The 18,549-nt window shown below is 42.5% G+C and overlaps 2 protein-coding genes across 8 annotated transcripts in view; one reads left to right on the top strand and one right to left on the bottom strand.

The window, feature by feature from the left end:
* HNRNPAB (heterogeneous nuclear ribonucleoprotein A/B) overlaps positions 1-18,549 on the top strand; it is a 29,323-nt gene that overhangs the window by 2,212 nt on the left and 8,562 nt on the right. For 2 of the 7 annotated variants that reach the window (XM_035338993.1, XM_035338991.1), the window contains exons 3-8: positions 1,409-1,577; positions 1,669-1,827; positions 2,239-2,370; positions 3,941-4,049; positions 4,143-4,295; positions 4,374-4,458. In XM_035338993.1, coding sequence (XP_035194884.1) covers positions 1,409-1,577; positions 1,669-1,827; positions 2,239-2,370; positions 3,941-4,049; positions 4,143-4,295; positions 4,374-4,444 — 793 coding nt within the window. In that variant the 3' untranslated portion in view covers positions 4,445-4,458. Of the gene's footprint in view, positions 1-1,408; positions 1,578-1,668; positions 1,828-2,238; positions 2,371-3,940; positions 4,050-4,142; positions 4,296-4,373; positions 4,585-4,713; positions 5,039-18,549 lie in introns of those variants that run through there. The other 5 variants (XM_035338997.1, XM_035338994.1, XM_035338992.1 and 2 more) reach the window with 4 other exon arrangements.
* PHYKPL (5-phosphohydroxy-L-lysine phospho-lyase) lies at positions 6,558-16,094 on the bottom strand. The gene is made up of 13 exons (XM_035338990.1): positions 15,881-16,094; positions 13,938-14,056; positions 12,958-13,117; positions 12,273-12,347; positions 11,373-11,460; positions 11,166-11,282; positions 10,885-10,967; positions 10,376-10,601; positions 9,955-10,109; positions 9,392-9,481; positions 9,051-9,181; positions 8,576-8,632; positions 6,558-7,238 (listed from the first exon to the last, which is right to left on the bottom strand). The coding sequence occupies exons 1-12, from the start codon at positions 15,937-15,939 to the stop codon at positions 8,580-8,582; spliced, it is 1,356 nt and encodes a 451-aa protein (XP_035194881.1). The 5' UTR covers positions 15,940-16,094; the 3' UTR covers positions 6,558-7,238; positions 8,576-8,579.

Genomic DNA, 18,549 nt, shown 5'->3' with positions numbered 1-18,549 from the left:
CATTCTGTGTGTTTTATGGTTCCAGGGTATGCTATCAAAAAAGTCTGTGTAGATTACAGCAGTCCTGCATGGTCAGCTACTCTGATGTGAATGAAGCCCTCAAGTGAACTTCTACCCGTTATTGAAGGGCTTAGTAAAACTTGTAGGGCTTTTTCTTTAGGACCTATTTTTAATGGCTGTGAGAAGCACACAGTTTGCTTGGGCCTTATGTACCATGCTGCACTTCAGAGAGCAGAGCTTGATCTGAAAAATGACTGAGCCTACAAGGGATATGGCTCCATCCAGTTCAAGGCAAAGAATCTAGAAAACAGAGCACTTACAGGTTTTTTAATTATGTTGCCTTCTGAGCATCAGTGGATGCTGGCTTTCACAAGTCATGGTTACACCTTAACACCAAGAGCAAATTCTATGTAGTTGTAGTCTAGTTCCTGAAGTGCTGCTGGCTTCTAGTGCCAGATCTAGGTTGCCTCTAAACAGAGCAATGACAACTTAAACTGCTTTAGTCTATAGTTAGGTAAAAAGGCTCAAATGCTTTCAAAAGCTTAGTTTGTTACCGTGGTAACTCTGAAAATAGAAAATGCAGTCACGTTATTAATGTTTTCATTTGAAGTGAGGCATTTGATAAGTACCTTATTGACAGGTCTTAGTTTTGCTTGTTAGCTTCAGTTCTGCACTGGACTTGTTTCTAGTTCTTTGTGATGCTTTGGAGCTGTTCTGTGTGGGCAGAGCAGTGCTGTATCGTGGCCTTTCAGGAAAGGGAAGGCTAGTGGAGTGGTGTGCTACTGGTGAGGTAGAACTAGACTCAGTAGCTAAACAGGAAGAAGTGCACAGCGTACTTGCTGAGGCAGGTCCAAAGTCCCATCTGTTGTAGGAGACTGTTCTTATGGGTTGTAGGTGTCTGATTAAATTCTGGGGTTGTTCTTAGGACTAAGGTTTTTACAGCCATTTGTCCAAATCATAAGAGGTCTTAAGTATTTTGCTTTTGATGCCCTTTCCTAGTCCGAGTGCTTCCAAAGCACTAGAAATGACCCCAGGTTCTTCACAAAAACTGAACTGGCAGTAATTGATAATCAATACTGCTTTGTTGCAAATAGCAGAATCATGTTGGAGGAATGTAAGTCACTCCTAAGGAATACATTAGGCAATCTTTACTGTTTTTTTTTTTATGGCATTGCATACACTTTAGGGTGCACTGTGTAATTCCCTCAAAGAGGAGGGAAGAAAAACCACGTTGTGCACTCCTGTAGTATTAGTCAGGTTTTGACAAGATGCAGAAGTGTTTAATCTTAAACCCTCGGCCCTGTTTCTGACAATGCTGCTGAGTTGTGCACCACTCTGAGCATCTTGCTGCATCTGCTTTTCTGTAGTACTTCCTGAGACTAAATAGTGCTTCTCTTTGAAATTTCAGGAAAATGTTTGTTGGCGGCCTCAGTTGGGATACAAGCAAAAAAGACTTGAAAGATTACTTCACCAAGTTTGGTGAGGTAACCGACTGCACGATAAAGATGGACCCCAACACAGGAAGATCCAGAGGCTTTGGATTTATTCTCTTCAAAGAACCTGGCAGTGTTGAAAAGGTGAGTTCAAGCTTTTTTTTTTTTTCCTTCAGATTCTTAATTTATAGGGAAACTTTTCAGCTTGAGTTAATCTTATCAAACTATATTTCAGGTTCTGGAACAGAAAGAACACAGGCTAGATGGACGACTAATTGACCCCAAGAAGGCCATGGCAATGAAAAAGGATCCAGTGAAGAAAATCTTCGTTGGGGGACTTAACCCCGAAGCCACAGAAGAGAAAATCAGGGAATACTTCGGAGAGTTTGGAGAGGTGTGTAATGTTACCTTACTAAACAGTGGAACACAGCATAATCTGTGGTTGCTGTTCAGTTGACTAATAATTTGCAAGTTGCAAAATACGTTAACTTTAGAAGTATCAAGGCTTTTACAAGAGGCTACCTGTCTTGAAAGCAAGGAAGGCACATGCTGCACTAATGCTTACATGGCTAATTAGAAAGTTTATCTGTAACAAACCATAATATTTATCTTAAAAGTGCTTTTTAAGACTTGGGAAGTCAAAGCCTCTGGTTTGAAAGCTAATCTTCCTATAGGAAGATTCATGCAACTTTGTTGCACCACATGCATAGATACAAAACTTACTTTCAGTCTTACTGTCCCAAATGCAATGTACTCAACTGTTCTGCTAAAATACAAGTCTGAAAACAGTATTTCATGTCTTCAGATTGAAGCAATTGAACTTCCAATGGATCCAAAGACCAACAAAAGGAGGGGGTTTGTGTTCATCACTTTCAAGGAAGAAGATCCAGTGAAGAAGGTTTTGGAGAAGAAATTCCATAACGTCAGTGGAAGCAAGGTAAAAACTTTAGATTTGTAAACTTTTGACCAAGTTCTTAAGCATAATACCACTACATCCTTACTCTGAAACAGATATTGTAGATTTGTCTTCAGAGTACCCAAAGTACAATAAGGCCAGCTTGCAATTTACCATAACTTATTCTTGCCATAGGTTCAGTCACAGAGCCTACCAAGGTTCTTTGCCAGAATTTGTGACTTTAACGCTTTCTATGTTCAAAGGGCTTTTATAGGCAAAGGATCTAACTGTGTTACTTACACATGTAGAAAAACTGGCTTGTTTATATATCGGTATGGTGATACAAACCACCTGAGCAGACCAATACTCTTCTTTATGCATAGAGTAACTGCATAAATTTAGGACTTACTGGTACTGCTGCAGGAACCAGAGAGCAGATGTATGCTGACCCTCAAACCTGGTCTGCTGGTTGTGTGACCTGACCTAACATTGCTCTGAGATGCTCTGAGCAGCTGACAGTGCTCATCTGTGGCAGGAGCTAATGCAGGTTCAGGTGTGAAGCTAGTGAGAAGGACTGGAGGTGAAGGATGTTTGCTGGCTGGCAGGTGTCCTTCTTTGCTGTGTCCAGTGCCAACCACATAGTAACTTCGAAGCCTGCCCTACTGGATCTTTTACGCTGCTTCATGCAGTGACTTCGGTTGCTCTTTAAGACTGGACTTAACACACAGTACAGGGTAAACTTTTGATAAGTACCTGTTCATTGTTTGCCAGACACTGTAGTAGGCAAAAAAGTTCATTAGGAGAGGTGAAGGGTCACATGTGCAAGGAGCAGAGAAATCATATTTGTGCATCTTGCAACTATGGCTTTTGTCATAGTAATAATAAAATCAGCATGTTACCTTAAAGCAAGATCCTGTGTGAAGAACTCCAAGCTGGGTTTGCTCAGGTACCACTGCAGAGAACAGTTCCTTTCCCAGGAGCAGTAGCCTTCATGTCTCACCATGTGCAGATTCAGGAAGTAGAAGCTGGCTGACAGCTTGAGCAGGAGCTTGGGAACCAGTCTTGGTCATGGCAATTCTGGTTATTTTCACCTAATCTTATAATTCAATAGGTTATTTTAAGAGTTCATTGTACTTTACAGCCCAACACAGACCCTGTCTGTAGGGTATATGAAGGCTGCCAAGAGAACTCACTCTGGCTTATTTCTCGGCCTTCTTGGTAGCTCCTCAGTCAGTGCAGCTCGGGTGAAGCAGGCCAGTAGAGCACCTCAGCCTGAGAGGTCCTGCAGGATGCAGGGCAGCCTTGTGGCCACTGCAGAGCAGTAGGGGCTCCCCACCTCTTCTGTGGGGAAGCTGGTGGTGGGAAATGGGCGGCATGAAATACTCTGAAAGCAGTGGCCTGCTTTGAATTGTTGATAGTGGCTTACCTTTGCCCAGGCAGTGCGATTACTCAGATGCTCCTGGATATGTAGTTGTCTTGGTCGTAAGGACAGGGAGCAAAGCACCTACATCTCCTTAGCCTCTAGCATAACTGCTGGCTTCCCTGGGTGGCTAGGTTTGGGCAGTGCTCCTCTAAGACAACCTACACACTCCTCCTTGTTCTTCATTTTCAGTGCGAGATAAAGGTAGCACAGCCAAAAGAAGTATACCAGCAGCAACAGTTCAGTAGTGGTGGAGGAAGAGGTAGCTATGGAGGAAGAGGCAGAGGTGGAAGAGGCGGTGGTAAGTACTACACGCACTACTTTAGTATGGACACATTCAAAATAAGCTGTGTGTACTAAAATGGGATTTTGTGGATGGTTTTCCCTTCTATAGCTCAAAGTCAAAATTGGAATCAAGGTTATGGCAATTACTGGAACCAGGGTTATGGGAATCAAGGATACGGCTATCAGCAAGGTTATGGTGGCTATGGAGGCTATGATTATTCAGGATATGGGTATTATGGATATGGACCAGGCTATGATTACAGTAAGTAAAGAGAACTGTATTGGGTATAAGCAAGCGTACCTAATTAGCAGTTTAATGCATTTGTTGTCTTGTTCATAGGTCAAGGCAGTGCAAATTATGGGAAGACACCAAGGCGTGGTGGCCATCAGAATAACTACAAGCCATATTGATCAAACTTATTCAGGTATGCAGTGGCATGGTCTCTTTTGGAAAATGACTGCATAGGTTTTGTATACAATGCTGTAGATGGATATTTCAGTTCTGTACCAAATTTAACTTTACAATAAATTTCTATGGCCTGTTAAATGTGCATCTTACTTGGAAGAGCTCCCTGGAAATGTTTTACATGTTTAATACTTACAGATAACTAGTTGTCTAGACAGTGTGGTGTGTAAATTTCAGCTTTGCTGAAGATATTAATTAATGATTTTATTAATAGGTTAAACTGAAACTGATTTTGAGGGTCTGCTTAAAGCTGCAGCTCTGCATCTAGGGACTGCCTCTTGGAGTTAACTATGGACTCTGCATTACTCCAGTTGTACAGAAAGAGATGCATCTTAGGGAACCAGTGTCACTTTCCACCTTTTTATTTTGTATTGTTTTTGTGTCATACATTTCCTGTAACGGAAGTGTTAATTTTACTGTACTTTTTGGTACCTTTTTGGAATCTAATGTATTGTAAGGTATTTTACATGTGTTCTGATTCACCATGACATGGATATTGAAGCTATCCTAGCTTTTGAAATAAAAAAGGCGTAATCTAGTGTCTTGTGCCATTCTTCAGCTTATGTATTAGTAAAACGGAGGTGTGTTGTTCCCAGAACTTAGCTCATGGCAGTACCTTGGTAGATGAAGAGCTGGGCTTAATGCTTTTAATCTTGGAACTAGAGGGCTGTATCGGTAGGTAGTTGTTTGCTTGCAGTTAAGTGGCAGCTACACTGCAGTCACTTCTGCCTGGAGGTTATGGAAGAGAACTTGGGTGGAATTCCCCAGCTGCTGGGGAGGCTGTGCTGTTGGCTCATGTTCTAGGCAAGCAGAGAGGCTCAGCAGAACTGTAGTAATGTCTGCATTGTAAGGCTCTGTGGGAGGAGCCAGAGGCATAGGTTTCAGGTAGGGCTTGGCAGTCTAGGCAGCTTTGCAGGAGGAGGCACAAGAGCTATGCAAGAAGCTAGTTCTACTTTCTTCATGTTTCAGTGTCTTGAGTCGGAGAGTTTCCTACAAGTTCTCAGTAACATGTATACCTGTCTTGAAAGGCAGGCTAGATGGACGTTCATGTATCAATGCAGAGTCTGAATTTTGCAGTCCTAGTGTGCACCCCCCAAAAACACTAAAGAACTTCTACTGAAGCTGTGCTGTGGGAGGAAAAACAAGGCTGCTGCTAGTGATGTGGCCCTGTTTCTAGGCCTAAATGACCAATTAGATGCTTTCCTTTTTTTGAGTAGTTTAATGCTACTTCTATGTAACAACTAATTTGCCTGTCTTGTTGCAGAGGAGTTACAATCTTAAACTTGAAAATAATCCAAATTGTAAGTGCTGCTGTGCAAAGTAAGCTTCTAATCTTTGTTGCAGTAATTGGCTTGATTTTACTTTTAAAGCTGATAATTTTTTATTGTATGATTTGAACAAACAAACCAGAAGTGAAACCAAATCAAGTAACTAAGAAAAGAGAAAAACAAATGTTAATGATACTTTCACTTTTTCATAAGGCAAGCAGCTATTCCTGCAGGGACTATAATATGCTGCTCCCTGCTGGTTGTCTTTGGAAACAAACTAAAGTTAAGTCTAAGACTTCTGACACTGGGGTTAAGGAGAAATCTTGAGTATAAAGAAAAGTGAAGCAGATTTTAAATCATATAGCAGGCATGATAGCTTTGCTGTTGGAGTAACAATGCCCAACTAGAAAATATAGAACTACAGACAATTGAAACTATTAGTACAGTATTCAGAAGTATTAATCTTAAAGATGGAAAAATGAAGTGCTTGACTCTGTTCCATCCTTCCACTTGTTTCCTTTTTGAAGGGTTAGCAGAACTTCTTTCCTAGCAGATGGTTTGCCCTCTAGAGAGGGATTTGCATAGTGTTGTGCCAGGACTTAATGCTGCAGTATTTCTGGCTAGTGTTAGCAGTAGCAGCAGTAGCAGCTGGCTGGTACAGTGGTGCTGTTTGGAAGTAGGTCCTCAAGTAGGTCCTTCCTTTACAGGTGATGTGGCCTTAAGCACAAACTGGGGATACTAGCACTTAAATGAAGAGCTGGCTTTCCCTTCTTAGCGTGAAAAGTTTGTGATGCAAAGAACAGCTAACTATTGAAAGGAAGGGCTTGTATGCAAGGCTGCTTCTTATGGCTGTAACATAATTCTGATTTATTAATCCTACTCAGATAGTTCTCGAGGACAAAGTATTTCCTAAGAACAGCCCTGGGATATGTGACCCTCAGCTGTCTGTTCCTTATGCATTTGGTGTTAAGAGTTTGGGGCTGAAGTTCTTGGCTTAATCTGCTCATTGAGAGCTCGTGTTGAGTATCTACTAGGAGGATCTCATTAGCATGGAGCTGCCTGCTGAAACTGGTCAGAGGTGCCTGGCAAAGGCAGCTGGAATGGTGTTCCTAGGTAGCTGTAGATAACAAAAATAAGAACCAATTGGCTCACCTTAGTTTTTAAATAGGCATAAACCTAAAAGAGCACGAGTTCATAAAACAGTTTACAGTAGCTACTAGGAATATATTCCTTTATAAGAGGTTTTAGATATTTTGTTAAATAACAGCTGATTCCACATGTCTGCCACAGTTGAAACAAGCTTTTATAAAATTTATTTCTCCTAAAGCTTTTACTTAATAACAAGATAACTGTGAAAATAACAGAATTAAAGGTTAACTTATCTGGTCTAAGACATGCTAGGATGAAGATGAAACATGCATTTTCATGGTTGAATAATACTTCTTAGTAGATCCTGAACAATGTTTGAAACCTGTGGGGGGAAAATGTTTCCTTGTAAAAGCATCATTAAAAGAAATTATTTAATTGCCTCATTTTCACTTACATTGTATGTAAGTGTAATACTGCTACTTAGTAAGAGGCTTTTTCCATTCTTGGTTTCTTGTAGAAAAACACTTTTCTTGCTTAGTTTAGATTGTGGACAAGCACGCTAAGTTGTTAGGCTTCTAAGTTTAGCTGGTACTGTGAGTAATCTTTCTGTTCTCAAGAATACATAGTACTAACAGCTGTATGTCTTTCCATTAATTTGCTAAATAAAATACTAACACATTTTTCTTGTGCCTGCTCTGCTATTGCACTGAACTGCATCCTTTTCCTTAGCATATAGGGCCATGGCAGGGTGAATCTGTTATGGTGCTTGAGACCAGCACTCATCATGTTGATTACATTCATGCCCAGGTACCTAGAGCTTCATTGGGTACTTGGTTAAAAACACATGTTGTCTTTTGGTTGGAGTAGGCTAAGGAAATGGCAGGTGTACCAAAGTGGTGTTACCAAGGTGTTAACTAAGTGCTCACTGCTCATGAGGGTGTGACAAAATGAGCAGCAGCTGGATGTTCTCTCTAAGCAAGCTATAGAGGGGCCACAACAGATACCAGGACCTGCAAGGTTTGAAAAGCTGAACAGTGTTTTGTCTTACTGATGCCTACAAACCTCTGGGTATGGGGTCAAGTTGATGCTTAATGCTGATGCATCAGCCACAAACCTGAAATGATTCTGTAGTTAAAAGAAAAATGCTCAGGAAAACCAAAGGCAGTATTTTAAAATCAAATGTTAAGTGAAAGGGGAGCGATAGCAGTAAAAGTACTGCTAATAGCTCTTCATAAAACTGTTGGCTTAAGTGGAGGTTCCCCAAGGGTGGCATGTAGAAGGCACAGTGCTGCAGCACATGTTCTTAAGGGCAGCTATGGAAGGCTGCCCTTAAGAGGTGGCTATCCATCTGATTAACTGGACACTGTGTATGAAGCTGCACCAGCTTCTGCCCGGAGGCAAAAGGCACTGAGCAGCTGTTGTAAGAGCTGTGCTTGGGGCAGGCATTTCTGAGATGTGTAGGACCTAGTTTGAAAACAAGTGAATACACACAATGTTTTCCAGAGGTGTCAGGCTAATAGAAAGTAGCTGTGAATGCCAGATACATCCCTGTCTAGCCCATGCTTCTAGACTGCCAAAAATATCTGTAATCTAACTTCAAGTAAAAGCATGTCTGAAAAAACTTAGTCCTGCTCTACTGCCAGTGGCAGTGCCTGTGAAGCTAACCTTAGAACCCTTAGTTTTTAAATAACAGTGTAAGGAGTGAACATAAATAAATACCTGCTTAGGTAGAACAAGTGGATGTGTTGTCCTGGTTCAGACGTTGCTCTTCCATGTCTAGAGGGACAAAAAGCAGTAACTTAAACTCATGGCTGAGAGAAGTTTTGTTTAACTTAGTTAACACTGAATGTTTACAAGTTGTACAAAAAGCTGAGTGTCAAATCCATCAATATGATGGCTTTCAAGAATGAAATTTAATTAACTTTGACAGTTCCCCTTGCTCTGATGAGTAAACACTAACCTGTGCCAGAGCAAAACTATTTTAAAAGGTGGCATATGCATCTGTGGAATAAATAGTTTTCTTGGGGAACTTTAAAATGGAGTAATTTGGGAGTGAAGATTTAAACTTTCAGTGACTGCTTTCCCATGTGTTCAGTGTCTACCACCTTGGCTCTGTTTCAGGACTTTTGGAAAGCAGGCTCATCTGCTCAGTCCAGCAGCAACCACTATAATGCGGTTTTCTGATCTGTAGTACCTGTTAGTAGTCTGTCAAATGCCTCCACAACAAATTTTGCATCATCCATGCTGAAGCACATCGGGGGCTTGAATTTAATTACGTTTCTTCCTGGCCCATCTGTACTCAGTAGAATATATTCTTCCTTAAGCCTGGAAAGAGGAATAACAAATAATTACATTCACCTTTGCGTGTAGTTCAGAAAAACTCAAAAGCGTTGATATGCTGGCTGCCCAGGCACTGCACTGCCTGTTTTCTTTTTCTTCCATGTGGCTGTACTTTAGCAACTGCAGAGTGCCAGGCTCCTTTTAAATTTTGTGCTTGCCTAGCACACTGAGGAGCCACATGATTGTCCCACCTACCTTGTTAACAGATACTCTGCTTCTGCTGTGGCTGGGGTCCTTTCTGCTTGATCTTTAATCAAGTCCACTCCAATGAATAAGCCAGAACCCCTTTGAAAGAAATAGAAGTGGTCAATCCATGTAATAAGAATAAACTGCAAGTGAACTAAAGGGTCAAGAAAGGTTGTTGAGACCAAACATTAACAGCATGCAAACTGCAGTTGGCTGTTAGCTAGTGATAGAAAAGGTATTGCTGTTTTGCAGAAGTGTAGTATTACAGTACAGACTAGTCATGTGCTACCCTTCTGAGCAGATACATGATGAATATATTTCTTATCCAACTTACTAATTTTTCTTTGTGCACTTAATCAGCTCACTCTCCTGTTTCAACTTTTTAGCATTGAGATCCATAAAGCAACACTAGAGTGGTCAAGTATATTGGACTGTTGCTTAGCTCAAGTTTCATTTAATCTAATATACAGGTAAAGATATGATGAGTCTCTTAAAAACCCTCTCAGTTTGGTTTACCATGAACAATTCAATCCAACAAAAAGCAGCCAAAGCCATAAATAAGGCACTGATACCTGACATCACCAATGATGGGATGCTTGATCTTCAGCTCCTTGAATAGCTTCATCAAGACGTTGCCTACTTCCATGGCATGAGCCTGGAGGTGTTCCTTCTCTATCACATCTAAAACAGCTAATCCGATGGCACACGAAACAGGGTTTCCTCCAAACTGAGTTCAGGAAAGGAACACATGTAGCAGTTAAAAGGGAAAATGCAGTCTTGTCAGTGAAGGTGCAGCCTCAGTGATACAGTGAGCATACTGATACTTAGATCTGATAGAGCCAGCAAATAAAAGTTCTATACCAGAAAGATGCCATTACTATTAACAGTAATGGTGCAGGTAATGAAGACTAATAAAAAAATGGTGCATTAATATCTCATTCTACTATGAGAGGCTCATAATAAAAAGGAGAGTTTGGTCAACTTTTTACTTACGGTGTTAAAATACTCCACTCCTGTGGCTGCAAATGCTTCTGCAATTTCTTTCGTTGTTGCTACACAGGCAAGCGGGTGCCCATTTCCTATGGGTTTCCCCATAGTGACGATATCGGGTATAAAGTCTTCTCCCTGGAGCTGGAATGCCCAAAAATGCTTGCCAACCCTGCCAAAGCCGACTTGAATTTCATCAGCAATAAATACACCTCCTGCCTTATGCACATGCCTGTAACATAATAGCTTTTATTACACTCTAAGAGGAGACTGAACATAGTATTTACAGTTTCAGAACGTGCAGAAAGCAGTGCTTTGCAAACTTGGGCAGGTCTGACATCTGTACCATGTGCTTAAAAAGAGGCCTGTGCCAAGCAAAGCTTACAAATAGAAAAAGGTGAATGCTTATGTTAGAATGTAAACTTGTACACTGCAAAAGGCAGATAAATTCTGTATCATCTTCATGTAGGATGCGTTTTAAATATCAAAAGTGAAGATAATGAACAGCCACTTACTCTGCAACCTTCTGAAAATAGCCTGCTGGTGGAATGATTTGACCACCGACACTTGGCAGGGATTCAGCAAAAAATGCAGCAATCTGAAACATATGTACCATGGCATGTTTGAACATGTGATAGAGGAAGTTGTGGAAATCCAGTTAATGCAGTGAGCATCTAATAACGTTAACCTTGTTATTATTACATGATTTTCTTTTGGATAAGTCCATATCACAGTTCAGTAATGCTTAATGGCTCTGACCATCACCTGTGCTCATTTCCAAGGCAAAGACCCTTACCTTTCTGCCTTTCTTTTGTGCTTGCTCAATAATATTTTTCACTTCGTTAGCATAAGCTGTTACAGAATCTTCATGGTCCTCTCTGTACAGTCCTCTGTAGGTGTCTGGTAGAGGAGCCTAAGCAAAGGAACAGCGTATTCCACATTTAGCATATCATAAATAAGACTTGATTGAATGTACAAGTAGTCCATAGTTACAGGTACATACCACGTGGACCCATTCCTTTTGTCCTTCTAGATTTCGGAATTTATATGGGCTTATATCAATCAGGGATGTCAGGTGTCCATGGTAAGCACTTAAAAACAATCAGGAGAACTAAGCAGTAATTTCCTCAGTATCAAGAGTTGTTTAGAATTAACATTACTGAGAGCTAAAACAAAGTAGCTGGGGCAGTGTCACCCAGTGCAAATACAGTCATTTAGCTGAGACCTGCTCTGAGATCCCTATCAGTCGCCTTACCAGTAGTTGGATTTTTTTTCAAGCATCCGAACATAAGGGATGCAGAGGGACAGTATTCCATGTCGTTGGTCTTCTAGGGCCAGTGACTAGAATCACAACAGTCTTAGTCACAAGCAATATTAGGAGAGTTGCAGGTGTGGATGGGTCTGGCCTGCTTCTGAATATCCTCCAAGGCTGGAGTTTTTAGTCTCTCTCTGGGCATCCTGTTCTAATATTTGACCACCCTCATGCTAGGAGAGTTCTTTCCTGTGTCCCATCAGAATTCTGCTTATGGCTCTTGTCTCTTCCTGTCACAAGGCAGCTTCAGACCTGGCTTCACGTTTTTGTGCCTTCCCAGGATTTCAGTAAGATCTCCTGCTAGCTTCCTCCTAAGGCAGAACAAACCCAAATTTTCTAAACGTTCAGGTCTACAGCTTCCCTACTCTGGCAGGCTGCTGCTGGCCTTGCTTCAGTGTGGTGATGTCTGCCTTGTGCTGGAGAAACTCTACCTGAACACTACTTCAGATTCAGAGGTGGTCTCACAGCTACTAAACAGAGAGAAATTACCTCTCCCAGCTTCCTGGCTGCAGCCTTCCTGCTGCAACAGTAATGCTCTGACCCCAGCACAGAACTGTGCCTTGTACCCCACGGTAAATAAAACATACTTACTGGTCTAAAACTATAACATCTTCGTGTTTTGTATACTGCCGTGCCATTCTTAGAGCAAGATCGTTAGCTTCAGATCTACAATTGACAAATTTGATAAACATTTCATTGTGGGTAGCTGAGTTCTAAAATTCTGCCCGCCCTTACAGAGAACACAGAACTAGGTGCTGACACGCCCTTAGTAATCCCTAGTGCTTTGCACTCGGTAGGTAGGTCTGCTCAACAGAGCAGAATCCATCTTAAAAAGCAGCATTACAGAAGTGACTTGGGAACAGTTCGTTTTATTTTAACATGCTAAGTTAAGTTGCTTAGGAATACAAGAACTCTCACAAGCCAAAATATATGCATCATTAGACTGAATTTTGATGATAGAAGAAAGTTCAGTTTCAGAAAACAAGTCAGACCAGAAACTAACACAGGAACTCCTTACATTAATTGTTTGTAGGCCAAGGTCTTATAAACAGAATAAAACCCTTGTTCAGTTACCTGATGGAGAGCTTGGTGAATGTGAACTTCAAAGGCACAGAAGTTCTACAAGTGACCAGTTTCTTCAAAACAGAAAAAATTCAAGCCACTTTTTTCATACATATATATTACAGTCATCCACTCCAGATCATGCAGTTGGCTTTTGATCGGTGTTACACTTGTGTGTATGTAACTAGTGTGAAGTCTGACGTAGCTGACTTACCCAGAATTCAAGAAATAGAAGGTGCACAACTTTTCAGGTAGTGTGTCTGAGAGCCTCTTTGCATAATCAACCAAGTTGTCGTGAAGATAACGAGAATTTGTATTTAGCACTTGATTTTGCTCATGGGCTGCCTTTACAACATCAGGGTGGCAATGTCCAACTGCAAGAGAGGGGAGAGGGGTTTTAGGGTTCTGCCGCGTTGTGCACGGTGATTGTTAACAAGCACAGAACTGACTTCATGCTCACGTCCTGTAACAGTACAGAGCTATTGGCACTGATGTTTGTATTTAATCAGTGGGACAGTAATGGTATTATCAGCATAACGCTGGTACACCTTGAAAGCCTTCATTAAAAACTGTTTCTTGGTTCAGAAAGTTTTAAATCGCCTGTTATATTTAATGGTTGGTAGTTGAATACTGAAAATAATAGATAATGGAACAGCGTTCAATTTGCTATTTTGAATACAGGCGTTTGAACAGCTTAGTAGTTTGCACATATGCAGATAAGCTTTACCATCAAGGAATTACATTATAGCCCTACTAGGGTGTTACTGGCAGCACTGACTGTTTTAAAACAATTTACTATAAGAAAAACAGCTGCTTCATAAAATGCAGATAACTCCTCGCTGAGCAGTGGTGCCGTGACGGTCCCCTCAGTAACTTCTACAAGTACAACAAACTATCAGCTGTGAGTTTTACAGTTAGATGCTTGACTCGCATTTTCAGGTACAAAGCTCTGTACCTTTTAGATAAGTACCTTTCTGTGAAAATGGAACAGATGCAAGTCTGGAAAGCATCACGTTCATGCACACAGATTCAAACGTGAACAGTAATTACCCAGGCTATAGGCTTAAGAAGGGCTTCTGCTTGTTCAGTTAAATAACCTCTCACCCTAACACAAAGGAACAGTGGTAAAAAGCACGGATTGTTCCTTGTTCTGCTTAGGAAAATACGGTATCAAATAACAGGACTTGAACTTACCGTGAGCAACGTTGTTTATGCAGTCAAGGTATTGTCTTCCGTTCTCGTCATACACGTACTGGCCTTTCGCCTTCACAATCTTCACTGGATCATGAGAAAAAAACAGCTTGCACGAAGAGCTGTGGTGGAGCATCAGAAAGCGAAACAAGCATTAGTGATGTTCCCCGAGTCACAGTTTATTCCGCTCGTAATATTTGCAGTCCAGTGAATCAAAAAAGACGTTTCCCCAGTGTAGCAGCATATGCTGTCATCTTACTTCTGGCCCCCAAAACAAAGCTGGGGATAGGAAGAGAACAGCCTTTGTGCTCTGACTCAGGAGTCAAATTCTGTTAGGCTTCTAGGGGGAAAAAAACACAACGCTGTAGCACAGAAACGCCTTCCCGAGGAATTCCCAAGCACAGCACACAGGAATTGCCTGTGAAGTTACATCCCATCTGCACTGGCTGCCCTTCCTGTTCTTGATACCGGTGCCTGTCCGACCTTCTTACCATTGTTACTATGTTCTTGGTTCTCGCTAAAGGTGCTGATTGTCCAGATTGTATGGTGCAGGTGGTTCTTGAGTGATTTTATTTTATTTATAAGGCTGAGCCTGATTACGAGCTTGTTTTGTTTCACTGATACACATGTGACAATTAAAATCAAAACGCATCTACCCAAATAGAGTCGCAGGAATAGAATTGGCACTGAAGGATAATGGCAACTGCTTCAGTTAGTAAAGATTGCTTAAACGACAAGAAAAGGGAAATAATTTGATGATAAATATAGTTTTTAAAAAGTTCATATGATTCTGTGACAATGCTAAAATAAGAAAATACCTCAGTGTCCCTACAGGAATCCTGCACGTTCTCTATGAACTGGTAGCAGGTTGAGAAAACAAGTTGTTGTTCTTTTGTTGTTGTTAAGTTACCCTGACAGTTCAACATGTGCTAAAGAGGCATTTGGGGAGGCTGGGTCTTTGTTCCCAGTAACAGGGCAAATTGCCCATAAAAACACAAATGGTGGTCTTCAGGTTGGTGCAATTAGCATGGTTCTCAATTCAAATACAAATTCAGCATTTACGCTCCCAGCCTGCCTCTTACTGTCACAAAACTGATTAAGGCCGCCTTGATTATTGAATACGCAAGGGGCAATTCCTGTGGTCAAAACCAAATAGTTTTGCTGCTATTGCTGGTAGCGTGCTACAAACCTAGGAATGTAAAGTCATTTGAAACAAAACAAGTAACTGGAAGTCTGGAAATGAGTCTTGTACTTACTAGAATTAAGTTGAGCAGACGTATGCTGATTCTCTCAGGTTTTTGGTGTCTAAGAGTCCTGACTGACGTGCGTTAGGACCTCTGCCCAGCCCTGCAGAACCCACCCTGGGTGCAGGGATGGGCACGGTGCTGCTCCAGCACCACCCCGAGCCTCCGGGAGGCTTTCCTTGGTTGGAGCCAGGAGTGCTCTCGGCCAAACAGATGAGAACAGTTCCAGGCATGCTGTGTCAGATGTGTTTTAAGGGAACTTTATGCTTTAGTTTCATAACCTCCTCTCTTCCTTGAAAAACAGCAATTACGGCTAATAACCCGAGCAAAATCCAGGCTTCGGAGGCTATCGGCACTGACTTTACCCCCTTGGTGTTGCTCACTTAAACCTAAAGCACTGGTGAAGCACAAACTCATTGCCTGGCCAGCGAGCAGGCAGTACCTGAGCGTGTAGGCTCAGCCCAACTCGCCCGGCTGCAGCCATGAGTGGGGACATGCGCCCGGTGCCACGAGCGCCCGGTGCCACGCTCAACCAGGAGGCAGGCAGCGACTCCGGGCCCCGCTCCCAGCCGGGGCGGAGCAGGAACAGGCCCAAGCCCAGGCCCACGTCAGGGAGCCCCGAGCAGCCACGTCAGGCAGCCCGAGGAGCGCACAGGGGGCCCGGGAGGGGAGCAGCACGGCCTGCCCACCCGCAGCACTTACCCGATGAGCTGCTGCCGCAGGGCCAGGGTCTCGTGGCGGGAGCGCTGTGCCGGCCTCATGGCCGCTCTCCCTTCATGAGGCCGCTCTCCTCTCCTCGCCTCGCTGCCGGGGCGGTGCCGCTGCTGCTGCCCACGCAGGGCGGCCCCGGCCGGGAGGAGCCCGGCCCCGGCTGCTCCCCCTGCGGGCCGTGGAGCCGGCAGCGCTGTGCTCGGGTGCCTGGCGGGTCTGGTGGCGTGCTGCTCCTCGCCGCATGGTACCTTAGCGCGGGGTGTTGGGTGGGAGCAGCGCTGCTGTCACGGCACCGTAACCGAGCCTGCCGTGAGGGAGTGCAGCCCCCAGCCTCCCACCCACTCCCGAACCCCAGCCAAAGCGTGCCGTTAGCTGTTTGCTTTCACAAAGGGTAGGGAAGTCACTCACCAGCGCCTTCCGACTCTTCCACCTGCCAGGCTGGGCTCTTCTCTTGTAGTGGCTTCAACCAGCAGGTCCTGTAGCACGGCCAGGGCAGAGGCTGCCTCCGCCAGGGTCCTGCGAGGCTGCTGTCAGCCCGCGTGGGGCCGGAGTGCAAACTGGTGCCGGGACACAGCATCCGAGCCTGTTTAGTTTCCAGGCACCTCGCAGGCAATAAAATGTTTCTGAGGGCCCTTCAGGCGCCTTACAGCTGCTGTAGCACCCTTGCCTTTGAGCTGCTAGCACAGCGAGGAAGTTTTTTTACATTCCATAATAATTTGGGGCTGTAGCGCAGGTGTTCAACTGAATTAACGGCACACTCTAAGCGAAAGTGAAAACAAACCCGTGTAGCGTTGTCCTGTGCTGGTCAGTGACGGATGAGCAGTTCTGACCGACTGTGGAAGAGCCCATCCTAGGGTGGGCAGCGGGTTAGGATTAAAAAGGAAAATGATGGTCCCCTGTTCAATTTGGTTTGGAATTTCTTAAAAATACAAAGGTAAAGAACCGGAAGGGATGTCCTGGGATGGGCCCAGGCCTCTGCTACCGCAGGTGTTGTATCCCAACCTGTGTTCATGAACTTAATATCTTTGATACCAGATTTTGTTTGCATTCTTTTGTTTTAAACTGAAGACATCTGCTAACAGGACTCCATAAAATTTTAAATTTTTATCAAGTTGCTAAAATGGAGCCTCTGATCATTGCTAGTTGCAATGATATATGATAAACATGCGAGCAATTTAAGTTTTTTTGTTCACATGGAGAATCCAGAACCAAACGGCTGTGTGCTTAAAATTAGGTTGGATTTAGGAAGTAAACCAGTTGTTGCACACGTCGGTTTTTAAGTAACAAAAGACAGCAGAGGAAGTGTTAATAATGGCCATTAATCTTTATTTGAACTCTTGTCTGGTTAAGATACTTCGTAGCTATTTATAGTGACATCCGGAACATTTACAATTTTGAAGGTTTATTCTTGGTTACAAATGCAGAGTTCATTATACATATTCACACAACTGTCAAAGTAACCTGTACAGAGAGATCCTCTTTGAAAATCTAGTCTGTGCTTTTATTACAAAAAGCACAAGAAAATACTGTTGGAGCCCTCAAGCTAATGTGCTGCCGTTACAGCTTTAAACTAGAAATACACAATGCAGTACTAATTAATGCCATTTTAACACGTTAAAACAATGGATAAGGAATACTGTTATTAACGCCTTCATTTTTAAAGCAGTTGTTCCCCAAAGAAGTGAGTAAATAGAACACTTCGTGGCACATACATGATTAAAAGTTGCAAAATTTTGCCAATAGAGATGTTAAGTATTTTTTTTTTGTATTTTTAATATCTCTATATAATTATACTTTTAAAGGTGATACATTTTACAGAGATGTAGTCAGCTTTGTATAAAATACCATGTAAGTACATTCAAACAAAACTACTTTTCACCGTTTCCTAACTGCACACACGTGCAAATAGCCTTAACTCTTCTGAACAGCCTCACTGACGTGATGCAACCACTCGCATAAATAAGGGGTATTTGCATACCATGGTAGAGGATTAAGCCTTGTCAGCATAATTTCTAACAAATAAGGACAGATAAAGCACATACTGCATTTATATGCATCTTAGAAAAAAATACATAAGTCAGATTTTCATTTAGATTTTAAATACCAGCAATTAAAGTTTCTCAAATTACGTATTTCAGAAATTGCACCTAAGTGCCAGGGTACTTGCCAGTTTGAAAAGACCTACGTGCCCAAAGAAACGTAATGCATTAGAGCTGACGACTTTCAGTTCTGACTGCTATTTTGTGCTGAACGTTCGTCACGTTGAGTTAAAAAAAAAAAAAAAGTAATGCAAGAAGTTGCTATGCTATGAAATTACAAAACTACCCAGCAAATGCAGCAGGACTCCAACCCTCATTCTGGCTAGTAGCAATTTACTGTCTCTTCCACCTGGTCTGGAAATTCAGCGAGGCCCTAACTTCTTTATTTAATAGCCAAAAAAGCAGATTCGATACGCACCTACTTCAGCAAGTGACGTAAAACGCACTTTTAAAAGCTAAGCATACAATTCAGTGCTTAACAGGATAAGAAACCTAAGTGCACTTCGCATCGTTTACACAGAGGTGTATTTCAGGTACCTGGGACACCTCCACTTCAACGTTCAGCATTACTGTCCGCCACACACAGACACACAAGTTAGCTGACTGTTCGTGGAACCGAGC

Source organism: Oxyura jamaicensis, chromosome 13 (assembly GCF_011077185.1).
Source record: "Oxyura jamaicensis isolate SHBP4307 breed ruddy duck chromosome 13, BPBGC_Ojam_1.0, whole genome shotgun sequence".
Classification (NCBI taxonomy): domain Eukaryota; kingdom Metazoa; phylum Chordata; class Aves; order Anseriformes; family Anatidae; genus Oxyura; species Oxyura jamaicensis.
The sequence above is the reverse complement of the archived record's forward strand: the minus strand, read 5'-3'. Positions and strand labels throughout refer to the sequence as shown.